Here is a 15,865-nt window from a genome sequence, read left to right as displayed (position 1 = left end):
GGACTTTTTTATTTTGGGAATTATGGCCGTGAAGGTCTGGTTGGAGCGCAAACTCCTAGTGGGAAGGTAGTGTGACACTAGGTTGCGAGTGATGAGAGGGCCCGTTTTCCAGAACGCCTGGTGCGCAATGCATAAGGCTTTGAATTGTATTCTTTGGGGAGTGGGTAGCCAATGCAGTTTTTTCAGTCCATTTTTGACTGATTGACGTCGAGGGATCTGTAGCAAAGTGCGCGCGGCACAGTTCTGCACCGTCTGTAATCTCCGTATCGTGTACTCAGGGGCGGCGAGGTAAAGGGCGTTGTTATAATCCAGTCGTGACTGGATAAGGCCCTGAATGGCTACTTGTTTTGCCTCTATCGGTAGAAGATGGAGTACCTTCCTTAGCACTCTGAGGAGGCCGAAGCAGGTGGCTGCCAGTTTGGTAGATTGGATGCCGAAGGACAGAGATCTGTCTAGCCACACCCCAAGGCTCTTGATGCTGTCCTTTGGGGCCGGAGGGGTGCCCAGGCAGGGTGGCCATAGCGTGCTGAGGGAGTTAGGGTTGGCAGGGCCCAGGAGCATAAGCTCTGTCTTGTCTCCATTCATTTTTAATGAGGAGGAGGACATCCAGTCCTTGACTTCCTCTAGGCATTTCCTCAGCCCTCCTTTTGAGGTCTGGTTAACTTCCTGTGCCAGTGAGACCACTAGCTGAGTGTCGTCAGCATATGAAATGATCTTAATTCCATACTGACGAACAACTTCAGCCAGTGGCCTCATATATATGTTGAAGAGCGCCGGGCTCAATGAGGAGCCCTGCGGGACTCCACATTTTAATGGTCTGCTGGTAGAAGAGGAAGTTCCATCAAATACCCGAAAGGATCTGTCCTGTAAGAAGGATTCAAACCAAGACAAGGCTTTGTCCTTTATGCCGATGTTTGCCATGCGGTCCAGCAGGGTGTCATGGCTGACCGTGTCGAAAGCTGCGCTTAAATCAAGGAGGATCACTGCCACTGATCCTCCCTGGTCCAAGATGTTTCTGGATTCCTCGGTGACCATGAGGAGCGCAGTTTCGGTGCCATGTCTTGGTCTGAAGCCCGTTTGAGTAGGATCAAGAAGCTGGTGGTTTTCGAGATATTTGGTCAACTGGCTGTTGATGTGTCTCTCTAAGATGTTACCAAGCCAGGGAAGGAGAGAGATTGGCCGGTAGTTACTGAGGTTCGAGGGATCCAGAGTGGGCTTTTTTAATAGTGCTCGTACCATGGCTTGTTTCCATTGTGGCGGAACTACGCCAGTAATAATGGAGGAGTTAAGGAGGTCCATGATGACGGGCAGGGTGATAGCCGAGGCTGACATAATGATGTCTGGTGGGGCTGGGTCCCCTGGTGACCCGGATTTGACTTTTTTTGCCAAGGACTCAAGAGTCGAGAGGTTAAGAAGAGCAAAGTGGTCCAAAGTGGGGGAGGAGTTCAGGTCAGAATGGCTTGCGATAAAGGTGCTGCTGGGAGGAGTAGGGAAAGATTCATAAATGGTAGTAATTTTATGCAGAAAAAAATCTGCCATGTTGTTGCAGTGTTCTGCGGTCTTAGTCTCATCTAAACTGGGTGGTAATTTGGTGAGGCTTTTCACGATGCGGAAAATTTCCCTGGGTTTAGATTTCGCCAGGATAATTTCGTTGGCGAAATAGGCTGTTTTACTGGCCTTGATTTGTTCTTTATATATTTTGAGTAGTTTTTGGTATTGGATTTTGTTTTCTGGCAGAGAGTTCAGGCGCCATTTCCTTTCTGCTTGTCTACACTGACGTTTTGTAGTTCTGAGGGATTCAGAGTACCATGGAGCTGATTTGTGACAGCGTTTTGTGGTGGTTTTCCGTTTAGGTAGGGAAAGGTCGAGTGACTTGGTAATCCATTCCTCATAAGAAAGGTTTGCTAAGCATGGGTCCACATTAGGCGAGGGTGTGTTACTGGACAGTTTTTTGGTCCATGTCTCGATAGGGAGGCGGGACCACGGTCTAGCTACTCTTATAGTGGGTTTGGTGGCTGGGGGTTTGGTGGTGTGCCATAGAAGAGGGACCAGTAGATGGTCAGTCCAGGGGAGAGGGAGGGGTGGACTAGTTGTCAAATTAGTACAATTACTGAAAACTGGGTCAAGCAGGTGTCCTTGATCGTGGGTAGGGGAGCTGACCAGTTGGTGTAGTTGTAACGCGGCCAGGTCGTCGGTAAGAAGAGCTGCTGTGTGATCTGGTTTGGAATCGAAGTGAAAGTTAAGGTCACCCAACAATGTGAAATTGGCGGAGCCGCTGACACGGTCTGCCACAATCCGTGCTAGTTGGATGTGGAATTGTTTTGGGGGGCCGGGAGGTCTGTATATGAGGGTGCCTGAGAAGCAGTTGTTCGGCGAGAGCTCCAGACTAAACGCTAGGCTTTCGCAGTCTGGGATGCTTTCTGCAATGATTCTGCAGAGGAACTGCTCTTTGTGAACAATTGCTAATCCTCCTCCTCTGCCTTTTGGGCAGTCTTGGCGGGAGATTTTAAAGCCAGGGGGAATGGCTGTAACCAAGGCTGGGTCCGAATCTAAGGTGAGCCAGGTTTCCGTTAGGAAAACGATGTCGGGCTTATGCACCTCCATCAAGAGTGCAAATTCGTTCTTATGCTTGGGCAGAGACCTGCAATTAAGCAGGAACATGCGGTACTTGTGGCACTGGTCCGAGGGTGGGAGGGGATTGAGGGTGGATTTGCAGAGGTTGCATATGTACGGAAGACATTCAACGTGGTGAGGATGCTGGCTACAGTTCATTTGTAGGAGTCTTAGCTCTAAGAGTTTTTCGGAGCTGTATTGCCTGGGTTTCGTAGTCAGGGGTGTTAGGGGGGTGGCCCTGGGCCCGGACTCGGCGCGGACGAGTGCAGACGAGCTTGCCTTATGCGCGCCTTCGGCGCGCATTCTTGCGCCCGCTGCGCTCGTCCGCTGCGCCTCCGGCACATGCACATGTTTATAGCAAAGGGGGCAGTGAAGAGGGCGTGGCCTCGAGTGGGCGTGTCCCCGTCCTAGCATGGGGGATCCAGCTGGTGGGACCGTCGATTTCGACCTACCCAGCGCTCGTTTTTGGGTTCCAATGGGTGCCTGTGCACAGTAATCGTGCAGCAGACAGGAGGGTAAGTTTTTAAAACAGAGTCAAAATTTTAGGATTTACACAATAGGAACAAACAATACAGCGCTCGTTTTTGGGTTCCAATGGGTGCCTGTGCACAGTAATCGTGCAGCAGACAGGAGGGCAAGTTTTAAAAACAGAGTCAAAATTTTAGGATTCACACAATAAAAACAAACAATACACTGCTGCTCCCGGCTGTGCCTCAGGAGCTGACTGGCTATCAAGGCGCCTGTGGTAGAGCGCGCTATTTAACTGAAATTGACGGAAAAAAGGGGCGTGGCCTCGAGTGGGCGTGTCCCCGTCCTAGCGTGGGGGATCCAGCTGGTGAGACCGTCGATTTCGACCTACCCAGCGCTCGTTTTTGGGTTCCAATGGGTGCCTGTGCACAGTAATCGTGCAGCAGACAGGAGGGTAAGTTTTTAAAACAGAGTCTAAATTTTAGGATTTACACAATAGGAACAAACAATACAGCGCTCGTTTTTGGGTTCCAATGGGTGCCTGTGCACAGTAATCGTGCAGCAGACAGGAGGGCAAGTTTTAAAAACAGAGTCAAAATTTTAGGATTCACACAATAAAAACAAACAATACACTGCTGCTCCCGGCTGTGCCTCAGGAGCTGACTGGCTATCAAGGCGCCTGTGGTAGAGCGCGCTATTTAACTGAAATTGACGGAAAAAAAGGGGCGTGGCCTCGAGAGGGCGTGTCCCCGTCCTAGCGTGGGGGATCCAGCTGGTGGGACCGTCGATTTCGACCTACCCAGCGCTCGTTTTTGGGTTCCAATGGGTGCCTGTGCACAGTAATCGTGCAGCAGACAGGAGGGTAAGTTTTTAAAACAGAGTCAAAATTTTAGGATTTACACAATAGGAACAAACAATACAGCGCTCGTTTTTGGGTTCCAATGGGTGCCTGTGCACAGTAATCGTGCAGCAGACAGGAGGGCAAGTTTTAAAAACAGAGTCAAAATTTTAGGATTCACACAATAAAAACAAACAATACACTGCTGCTCCCGGCTGTGCCTCAGGAGCTGCCTGGACCTTCTTTGCCTTACTCTCCTTTACCTTTGACTTCTGCTACTTTGCCTCAAAATACTTTGTCTCCTGTCCTTATGACGGCTTCTCCTTCTGCTCGACAACGGATGGCCGAAACTGTTACTGGTCTTTTGTCTCCTTTCTTTAGGTCGTCGAGTATGACCCCCGTTTCTGCGCGTAAACAACTGCGTAGTCAGTTACCTAGTCCCGAAGAGCAGACAGTGTTGGATCTCCTGGTTCGCAGGTGGATTTCGAATGTTTCGAGGTATAATTTAGAGTCAGTTATGGATGACTTCCTGCAGTGGGAAGCACCCAAGCAAAGATATGTGTTTGATGTAATGTGTACTTTCCTCCGTGAGGAATGGGCAGATAATGATTTGGGTTCAGTCCCTGTAGAGTTGCTAAATGTCCAGTCTGAGTTTGTGAAAGGGACGATAGTGGGTCCCAGAATAGAGGAAGCAGTTGCAATGGTACTTGCGTTTAGGAGCAATTTCCCTTCTCAGCGACTGTTTGAGCCTGATTCCGCAGTTAGGAGAAAGGATCTGACAATATCCAATGAGAGAGGTTCCCCCAGTTTGCAGAGAAGGGGACGCAGCCGCTAATCCGCCTGTTCTGCCTCATTTTCAGAGAATATTGGCACATGTGCCATGGAAGAGAGTAGAAGTTTTGGCCCTTAAACAGTCTTTACCTGATCCCCGTAAGAATCCAGCTGGCTATTACAAAGAATTGTCCCAGACAGTTGACGAATGCATCATGAATTTAGCCGACATAGATATGCTGTTGGGTAACGTAGTACCTCAACCTCTATGGGCAAAGATTCGTAATGAGGATCATGCGATTGAATTAGGTGACTCAAGGCTCAATATTGCTGTTGCGGACGCCAGACAAGTTGGTGGTTCTAAGCCTGAGCCTCTAGTGGCAGATCTACCTGGCAGAATTATAAATCTTATGAAAACGATGATGCCAGCGTTACGAGTAAATTGGGACAAGTTAGCAGCATGTAAGCAGAAGAAGGACGAAAGTGTATCTGATTTCTTCACTAGGTTTGAAGAGACATTTATAGATCATAGTGGTCAAGATATGAGTACGGAAGGTGGACAAAGATTGTTCGTAGATAAGTTTGTCTTTAACTTACTTCCTGAACTGTGTAATAAGTTGAAAGATTCTGAGAGTTCTTGGGCTGTTTCCTCGTCGGCCCAGATATTGGCGACTGCACAGTACTACGAGAATAGGGATAAGGTCGAGAAAGAAAGAGTAGAGAAAAAGACAAAAGACTTAAAGACAAAGGTTCTTTTGCAGCAGGCGTATCCGCCTCGCTCAAATCAGCAAGAGTTACAGCAATGCCCACAGTTTCAGCAAACTCCATCATTTCAGAGACCGCAACAGAAGTCTGGGTATTTTCCTCCAAGACCACCTTTGGGCCTGAATCAGTGTGCGTATTGTAGGGAGGAAGGTCATTATAAAAATTAGTGTCCTGTTTTACGACAGCGCACGAGTGGTATGCCGGCCCCGAGAGGTCGTGGTGGTTTCCAGCAAGTGTCTAGGGGTAGAGGACGTGGTGCGTTTCTTCAGAACGAACGTTCCTTTCCCCCGCAGAATTCTATGAATTGTTTTGATCAACAGAAAATTGCGTCTGGTCAGTCGACTCAGTACTATGCTGATGACTATTATGTTGAGAGTGAGAATGCTGACTATAATGATTGCTAGGACAGCCATGGACAAAGAGAGGGAGTAGTGTCGGTTCCAGTAGATCAGAGTGGGCCTTATGTTGCAGTAGTTACATCAGGTGTGGTAGCGCCTTTTCTTTTGGATACCGGTGCAGCGAAGAGTTCTATCATGCACTCTAAACTCCCTGGCGCACCTTTGTCTGGCTTAACGAATGTTTCGGTAGGATTCTCTGGCGCCCCAGTTCGTAATCCAGTTTCTAGTCCCTTGTCTCTTTCTATAGGGCCTTGTGAGTTGGAAGCACCTCTCATTTTAACGACAGGTTGTGGTGAGAATTTGTTGGGTTTGGATTTGTTGAAAAGGTTGAATGCAACAATGCATTGTTCTCCTTTGGGAGTACAGCTTACATTGGGTAAGAAAGTGATCTCTGCGATGTATTTGTCTAAAGATCGGCTTCCACCGGAATTGCGTTCTCTCTCGGATACTCTTTGGGCCACTGGTCCTAATGATGTGGGTCTTTTGGAGATTCCAACTTATGTTGTAATGCTTAAAGCAAATGTTAAATTGCCACGCATTCCCCAATATAGGATTTCTAGCGATGGTGAAAGAGCGCTTTTAGCAATCATTTATGATTTGATTGAGAAAGGTGTGATTGAAGAAACGAGAGGTAATGTCTGTAACAGTCCCGTTTTGCCTGTCCTGAAGCGCACTGACTCTTCTCAGCCACCTGTCTACAGGTTTGTGATCGACCTTCGAGAGGTTAATAAGATTGTTGTGCCACAGTTTCCTGTTGTTCCGGACATTACTGCTTTGCTGACTATGATTCCTGCTTCAGCTGCCTGGTTTTCGGTTATAGATCTGAAGAATGCTTTCTTCAGTATTCCAATTGCCGAGGAGAGTAGAGATATTTTTGGCTTCTCTTTAGGAGGCCAAAGCTTCCGGTTTAAGCGCGCTCCTCAAGGCTATTGCGAAAGTCCTTCCATTTACAGCCAGGCCTTGAAAACTCAGCTTCATACTCTTGTGTTGCCTGCTGGTAGTGCTCTCATTCAGTATGTTGACGATTTATTAGTGACTGCTGATGATGAGGAAACTTGTTAAGAAGCTACTATTTCTTTGTTACGACATTTGTCTGACTTGCATCATAAAGTGTCACCTTCAAAGTTGCAGTATTGTCGCCAAGAGGTGACCTACTTAGGTCATCTCTTGTCGAAGGAGGGAAGAAGGTTGACCCCAGAACGAATTCAAGCGATTGCTCAAATGACTGTGCCACGTACGCAGAGAGAGGTACGTGCTTTTCTGGGTATCACGTCGTATTGTAGACAGTGGATTCCGAACTTTTCTTTGTTGGCAAAACATCTGTTGGCATTGACTTGTAAGGATATACCGAACCCTCTTCCTTGGTCTGACGATTGTCAGAAAAGTTTTTCTGAGTTGCGTGATGCGTTGTGTTCTGCTCCAGTGTTGGGTACTCCTGACTACAGTAAGCCTTTTACACTCTACGTCCACGAGAGAGAGGGTTGTGCATTGTCAGTTTTGACTCAACAATTCGGTGATAAGCAGCGTCCATGTGCGTATTTCTCGTCGACTTTAGATCCGGTAGCTAGAGCGTTGCCACGTTGCTTAAGAGCTACAGCGGCAGCGGCTGTTTCTATCCGACAGTCTGCTGGATTGGTGATGGATAACACGTTGGTCGTGATGGTTCCACATGCAGTGGATACTTTATTAAATAGAACTAAGACTCAGCACCTTACTAGTGCGAGGTTGTCAGGTTATGAGTTGACACTTTTGGCTAGTCATGTGCACATCAAGCGGTGTAATATATTGAATCCAGCGACATTGCTGCTGATTTCTGTGGACACAGATGGTCAGGAACAGCATGATTGTTTTCTTAGGACGGAGGAGGAAACGAAGGGGAGAATCGATTTGAAAGATGCTCCTCTTTCGGATCCTGATGGTACACTATGGGTTGATGGGTCATGCTACAAGCTTCCAAATGGGGATACAACTGCGGCATATGCCGTGACGACATTATGTACGATTGTTGAAACTGCACGAGTGAGCTATAATTCGTCGCAAGCAGCAGAATTGATTGCATTAACGAGAGCGTGTACTTTATCTAAGGGAAAGAGAGTGAATGTGTATACCGATAGTCAGTACGCGTTTGGTGTAGCACACAGTTTTGGACGCTTGTGGAAAGAAAGAGGATTTCTCACATCGCATGGGACTAAGATCCAACATGGGCAGTTGGTGAATGAGCTTCTTGAGTCACTTACTTTACCGAAGCAAGTTGCGATTGTGAAGTGTAGTGCTCACCGGAAGGTTACGGATGATGTTGGTCGTGGTAATGCGTTTGCGGATGAAGTTGCGAAAGAAACAGCGAGAAATGTGATGAGTCGAATGTACGTTGCAGGCCCTGCGAGATGGATTGGTGCAGCCGGAATGTGTGAAGATACGATTGAGAGTGTGAAATCAATCCAGGCTGAAGCTACTGAAAAAGAAAAGAGTGTGTGGAGAGAAACTACGGGTAGATTGGATTCGACTGGTTGTTGAGTTGAGTTATCAGAACACCAAAGATGGATGTTGCCGGATGCATATGTGCTTGCAGTGGTTACGATGGCACATGGGTTGTCTCACATTAGTGCGAAAGGAATTTGTAAGTTGTTGGCTCCAGTGTGGGAGAATGGTGGGATTCCCAAATGTGCGGAGTATGTGGTCAAGAATTGTATGGTGTGTTTGATGTATAATCCAGGTAAGGGAACTACAACTCCAGCTGGTCACTTTGCGCCTCCGACGTATCCGTTCGAGGTTCTGCAATTGGATTTTATCCACATGGAAAGATGCAACAACTTGAAATACGTCCTTGTAGTTGTTTGTGCCTTTTCTAGATGGGTAGAGGCATACCCCCTAAAAGATAATACTGCCTCATCCACAGCTAAAGTCTTGCTCAAAGAATATTTCCCTAGGTTTGGGTTGCCAAGAATGGTGTGGAGTGATAACGGAAGTGAGTTCATGGGGAAGATCATGAAGAGAGTGTGTGAGGGTTTGGGCATAAAACAAAAATTCCATGCTGCGAATCATCCCCAATCAGCTGGATTAGTGGAATGTTACAATGGCACTCTGAAGCTAAAGATAGCCAAAATTCAGGCGAGTTCTGGTCTCCAATGGCCCGATGCTTTGCCGTTGGCACTTTTGTCAACTAGAACTACAGTACATTCCCGAATCGGACTTAGTCCGTATGAAATTGTTTTTGGTCGACCGGCAAATGTGTGGGGAGTGCCGAGACCAACACAATTTAGTGATATTGACTATCCTGTGTTGGTGGACTATTTGTATGACCTAACGGCTAAATTGTGTGTCTTGCACCAACAGGTTCACGATAACCTGCCACCAGCCTCTGTGGACCCAGGTCACACCATCAATCCTGGTGACTGGGTCCTCCTGAAAAATTTTCAACGGACCAAGAACGACCATCCAAGGGCTGAAGTGGACTGACACATTACACTTTGATGCATGCTTGAGCGGGTTGAAGAAAAATGTAAATAACAGAACCATAGACTAATGACAAAGTCTGACCAAAAACTCCTGCAGGTAACTATATTATATACACATCTTCAGTAAAATCCAAAAGGTCATGGCTAACTCAGGCTTAAAAAAGCCAATCAGTTTGGCATTGGCTACCAGACTCTTGCCTTAAGGCGAGAAAATGAGAAGGGAAGAAAAATGGAAGAAGGAAGGCAAGAAAGAACACAAACGGGAAATAAGAGGATACGATAGAAAGAAAGAGAGGGAAAATGAAAGAGAAGGAAATAAAGTAGCAATGCGGATAGAAAGAAAGGAAGGAGAAATAAGGAAGAAAGTGGAAAAATGGAAGGGGAAATGGAAGGAGGCATGGAAGGAAGAGGAGAAAGGGAAAGGTGGAAGGAAGTGCAATGAAATACAGAATGAAGGAAAATGAATAAGGGAAGGTAAGAGGGAAGAGTAACAAGAGAAGGAAGATAGAGGGAAAGGAAAGAAAAGGAAAAAGTGAAGCAAGGAAGCAAGAGGAAAAAGGAAGGAAGATGAAAAAAGAAAGATTGAAAGGAAGATGAGGAAAGAAGGAAGGGAGGAGAGAGAAGGAAGAAAAGAGGAAAAGGGAAGGAAGGGCAGAGGAAAGAAGGAAGTAAGGAATGCAAAGGGAAGGAAAGGAGGAAATAATAATAAATGAAAGAGCTAAGAAGGTAGGAAAGAAGAAGGCAAGAAAGAAGCCTGAGTGGAAAGAAAGGAAGGAAAGCAGGAATGAAAACAGGACAGAAAGAAGGTATACAAGAAAGACAGACTTACAAAGATAGAGCATCCTCATGAGCTTATATTCAGAATTCATGTCAGTTGCTGGAATGGTTGAATAGGCAGCAGCTAAATAAAGGCCACTTCAAAAGGAATTTACAACAGCATTGGCAGGCCACAGGAACTGATAAAGGGGATAAAGCTAATCTCTCATCTGGTAGAAAGCATCCTGCTATCACATCATGCTCTACAAAGACAAAAGTAAAGTAATAATAAAGTAAAAACAAAAACACTGGCACTGAAGGGTACTACCTTGTGTGTAGATGTGCTCACTCAAAGTAAAGATAGCCAGTGGCTGAAGTTGGCTGCCCCATTGCCCCATGCTGTATGCTGTAGTTGGCAGAAGTAAAATGTGAATGACACAGCAACAGACCAATGGATGAAGAGAGCTGGCTGAAAGACCCTTTATTTATTTATTTTTAAACACATTTTATTGAGCCTTTAGGGAGCGCTAATACAGTATCAATTACATTTATGTTGATATAGACGATCATCGGCAAGCAGTCGGAACTATGGGGCGACATATGGTGGCCTCCGGAACTTGGGATCACCCGACTCCAGTAACGGAGACAAAAAATCTCGGGGTATGGTTAGATCCTGCCCTTAGTTTTGTCTCCCATACTAAGAGAACTGGCGCATGCTGTTTTGGCATTCTGCGAGGTTTAAGACCAGCCTTGAAATTCTTCGATGCCTCGACCAGGCAGCTTGTGTTGCAGGCGACGGTGGTCTCTAGGCTTGACTACGCTAGTTCCCTCCTGATAGGGGTGAATCAGGCCGAAATTACACGTTTGCAACGTGTTCAGAACGCGGCAGCCAGAGCAGTGGTGGGTCTGCCCAGGTTCTGTTCCGCTGCCAACACTCTGCGTTCCCTTCACTGGCTACCGGTTAAGCAGAGGATTCAGTTTAAAGTGCTCTGCCTGTCCTACAAAATTCTTAAGGGCTCTCCTGCCCCAATTCTTATGAATCTGCTGTCCCCGTATGTCCCTGCTCGTCCTTTAAGATCCTTAGGCCGTGACCTCGCAGTGGTCCCCCGGTTTAAGCTCAGCCGAGCTGGAGGTTGCTCATTCCGAGTACGGGCTGCGGTCCTGTGGAACTCTTTACTCCTAAAGATACGTGCGCTGGATGATCTCCTTTCATTTCGTAGGGCCATTAAGACCTTCTTCTTTTCTTAAAACTGTTGGCTTTTTAGTTTCCTGCCTTCTTAGTTGTGTTGTGTTAGTTACCTTGTCAAGCGCCAGGACGCTCCTTTGCTGGAGCAGCTGTGCGCGATATAAGTCCACATAACATAACATAACATAACATAACATAACATAACATTGATACACGTATATTTGGTAGTGTATAGTACTGCAAAAAATAAGAGTCCATGGAATTAATGCATTAGAGGCTGAAATTCCCTTTAAGTGAGCATCTTATGCCTATTATATTATTAACCCCTTCCATGCTGATGAATGCCCCCAGCCGTCATGCATCACGGTGAGCGTGTGCTGATGACGGCTGGGGGCCGTCATGATTCCGCCCACTAATTAAAACGGCCGCACAGGCGCAGAATCGCGGCCGCGCTCTAGGGGTTAAAATCAAAATGCCTTGGCTAATGCCAGACCTTAAAAGGAGGCCCTCCTAATCTGGTAGCGTCCCCATATGGCTGTCGATCAATTCACATCAGGGGATCTGCCGTATTTTTTTGCTCCTTCCGATGTACACTTTTCCTTTTCAGGACCTCCAGAAATAGCCAGATGGTCCCAAACAGGAAATAACAGATATGGCCCCCAGAAATCAAATCTCTGGTGTAGGACTTGCTTCAGAAAAATAAAAACAGTTAGCTGACCAGTGCAAAATCAACATGAAACCTTTCAGCCATCCACTTTGCCTTTTATGTAACTGCTGCACCGGCCGATGCAATGACGGCAATGTAAATCCTGCCCGACAGATGGACTCTCACAGTATAGCGAGAGGTCCTCCACCAAGAGAGTTGAGGCCATGCTCTCTGCTGGCATTGTGGGCTATCTGGCTGCACACCAGGGTCTATATTACCCTCTAGGTGGCTGCACAGCAGGGTATGAATGACCCTATAGGTCACCAAACCGAGGAATAGCTGTTCGGAACTGACACCCCCAGACTACTAAAAGCACTGTGATGTCATAGTAATGACCGATTGTCATATCGCCTATGTATTTTTAATGTTATGTTTAAAAATGTGTAATATTGTCTGTATTTATGTTTTGTTTTTTGTACTTTTATGATGTTAAGTAATCGAATAAAGTGGATTGACTGACTGACTGACTGATTGTGCTTCATATAAATGCCAAATAACAATAAGAATATACATAAGAACAAACGCTGACCAGTGATATTAACCAAAGGTCAAAGGGGGTTGGAGCACTAGCCAGCCATTTGAGTGAACTGGTGCTCTCTGCTAAGGGGCCGGCCCCCTCCTTCTCACCGGGGAGTGATTGAATGCTGCCTGAGCCAGGCTCTGAACGTCTTTGGATTACTGGATCCTGGAGATTGAAAGTTCTAGTCCATACTTACTAGCAGCTCAACTCTGTATGGTTCCAGCAAATGGGAGGACGGAAAGAGCAGGCTCGGCTAGGTATCATTTCTGCTTTTAATTGTATGCAGGATCATCCAATAAGTTACAAATTCCGAGGACACAAGAATTGTGCCTTGTGGGAAGTGTAGTGCTGTTGAACTGTGAATGTTAAATAAAAGTGTTAGAAGATACACACTTCCCTTGACTTTTCAGTCCAGAATGGAAAAACCCCAGTGCCCCATCTAAGCTCCAGTCCTGGATAAAGACATGGCAGTGCTGGGCTCTTCTATTCCAATTAAATGGCATACATAGCGCTGCCACTGCCAATCAATGACACGCTTCACCCTCATCTTCATTTGTCGTGTCTACCAACATACAGACCTGTCGGTGCACTTCATTTTTTTGAAAGCTTTTTTTATAATGCTTGAACTCCGTTCACGAAGGCTCAGCAGATAGAACCAAGGGTCAGACGAAGCAAACATTTTAGCCAAGGCAAACACGGCGATTCTCAAAATTGGAGCGTTTGCAACTGCAGAAAAGTAATTTTCTACACCGGTCCTTAAACGGCGTTGGAAATGGTTACTGAATTGCAATTTGGAGGAGGCATGTTGTGTTCGCCCCATCCAAATTACAATTTGGGTACAATACATATGAATGGTTTCTGACCGGAATTTCGATTGTAAGCCACTGAAAAGTAAGAGATTCCCAAGCTGGTTTGGTAACTCTTTCGCAGAAGGGAAGGGGTCCTCTCTGGCCCACTTACCCTTTGCAAATTATTTTTTTCCTGAATAAATACTTTGCTCACAAAAATCGTTTTCGAAAAGTAGTCCCAGAGATAGAGGTCTGTTGATCTTTGCTGGACACCATCCCCAGTGTGTGTTGCCAATGGTATTGAATTCTAAAATTGTGACCTGTCTAATAAATATTCATCGGCCAGATCGATCTGTGACCCTTTCTGATTGGGAATTACGCAAACTGACCTACTAATACGCAGGACAATTAGCAAAAAAGATACAGGTCGCCAAAAGAAGAGTTGCAATTGAAACCACTTTTAGCAACCAGTATCGCAGTACATCTTTCCTCACTTTTTTCCTGCCTGGTGTCATGTTATTCTCACGTTCTTCCCTTGTATTACTCTCAGTCCAACTGATTGGCCCATATTGCTTCTCACAAGGTCACTAGAGGTTATAGTGCGGGTACGAAGAAGACAAGAGAGTGATTCTTATTCTGGTCAAAGATAGGCTTGCACTTACACAATGGCGAAAGGCTGGGGCACAGCTCCATCAGGCAGGGCCGGAAGATTGGTAGCACCATGTAGCGTGATACAGATGCGCTCCTTGCCGGGAGGTGAGACATGCCAGGTATGCTTCATTAACTCCCTGTTACTCACAGACACTGACACATTTTCCTTAGAGGGCTCCTCTGTGACCTAGCAGAAGGATGAAAACAGGAAGAATTTGGTTAGCAGACATCTTGTTATTGGAGGAATTTGGTTGGCAGACATCTTAGAAATTGGAGGAATTTGGTTAGCAGACATCTTGCTTCCTGGACCCAGATGTATTGACTCACTAATAAGCAACCTCAAACAAACTTTTAAGCCCTGGATTAATTTTAGAACCTGGGGCTGTAGTAAAAGACTGTTCACAAAATGTGTTCACAAATTGCACACTGACTTTTCTTTACTAGTCTTTCATCATGATGTGTCCTAAATCCTAATAGTTTTTTTTTTTGTTTAGGAAGTTTTTATTAAGTTTTTCAAATACATAAGAGAGAAGAGAAAACGGAAACAATAAAATGGGGAAGGGGAGAAGCCATAATAAGATATATATAATATAATTGAAATAAACAATCAGGCAACTACCATGTGATAAAATAGGAATATTGTAATTGAAGAGAAGGAGAAAGGAAAGGAAAGTAGGAAAGAGAAAGAGAGAAGGAAGAAGGGAGAGATAGAGAAAGAAACAGGGGAGGAAGAACCAAACTAAATCCTAATAGTTATATTCACAAAATCTCCAGTTGCAGAAATATACAGGTTTCTATTTGAGACTCTTTGTGAATGACTACAAACAGAAGAAGAGTGACTTTCAAGGAACAGCAAACCCCAATCCCTATCCCAGACGGAACACTTCTATTTAAAAAGAAAAAAAGGTTTTTCAATTGGAAATACATTGGTGCGAGTCAGTGGTTACACCCAGCAGGCTCCCAACACAATTCAAGAGGGAGAATGTACCTCAGTGGAAAACGTTCCACATTGCAAATCATTTACCACCTCATTTATGGAGGACCACCATGCTGAGACTAGAGCCATATTATTGGCCACATTTGCCAAATAAAGGGCTACATTGTGAAAGCAACTGAGTAGATCGACCATACTGCTTTCATGAGAGCCATCTGAAATCATTTAATAGTCTCGTAATAAATGATGGATGAACCACTATCATATATGAAGACACCTTTTAACACACTGCTTTAAAAAAGCAGGTCTATTCTGCAAAACATGGCAGTTGTGTTTTTTTATCGCATCAGAAATGGGCTGATCCTGGCTATGCTTTACATGGTGAATCGTACATGTATAAGCTTTGGAGAACATGCGAAAGGCATGTTCTCCAAAGCAGAAATATAAACTAAGATTCAGAAAATAATATTTTAGTATTGACACTATTATATAATTTGGAGATAATGTTTATTAAAAGGTACCCTCATTTGAAGTGTCAGTAACTGCTCAATTGCATACCACATATTAACGCTTGTCATATGCAGCAAGTAGAGCAAAAGCACAAGAGAAGGTGCATTACAACAGTATAGTCAGGTGAAATAAGGACATTTTAACTTTCATGAAGTTGTCTGAAGTTTCCTGAATTCGCCCAACAATGCCAGGTACACTTGGAAATAATCAGCTTACCTCCTGTTAGAAACTGGTAGAGGGACGCACCTTTGTTAAAGTAGGGACCCTTCCTTCTAGTCAGGGTAAAGGGATTACATACTTTAGATGAACCCTGTTCACCCCCTTGATAGCTTGGCACGAGCAGACCGGTTTATCCAACAGGTATTGTGTAAAGTATTTGCACCCCAGCACATAGTAACACAGTGAGAACACCACAAATGGACACCACACAAGTTTAGAAAGATAAAGCATCTTTTTCTAAACTAAACAAGACCAAACAACAAAAATCCAACATACACAATTCATAA

At 45.3% G+C, this 15,865-nt stretch overlaps 1 protein-coding gene across 1 annotated transcript in view; it reads right to left on the bottom strand.

Moving 5' to 3' along the window:
• The window catches only part of CCDC33 (coiled-coil domain containing 33), a 1,331,950-nt gene that overhangs the window by 1,003,930 nt on the left and 312,155 nt on the right, over positions 1 to 15,865 (bottom strand). Inside the window, exon 4 of the mRNA XM_078684539.1 lies at positions 13,927 to 14,102. Coding sequence (XP_078540665.1) covers positions 13,927 to 14,102 — 176 coding nt within the window. The remainder of the gene's footprint in view (positions 1 to 13,926; positions 14,103 to 15,865) is intronic.

Source organism: Lissotriton helveticus, chromosome 3_2 (assembly GCF_964261635.1).
Source record: "Lissotriton helveticus chromosome 3_2, aLisHel1.1, whole genome shotgun sequence".
NCBI lineage: Eukaryota > Metazoa > Chordata > Amphibia > Caudata > Salamandridae > Lissotriton > Lissotriton helveticus.
This window is presented reverse-complemented; position numbering and strand designations above follow the sequence as displayed.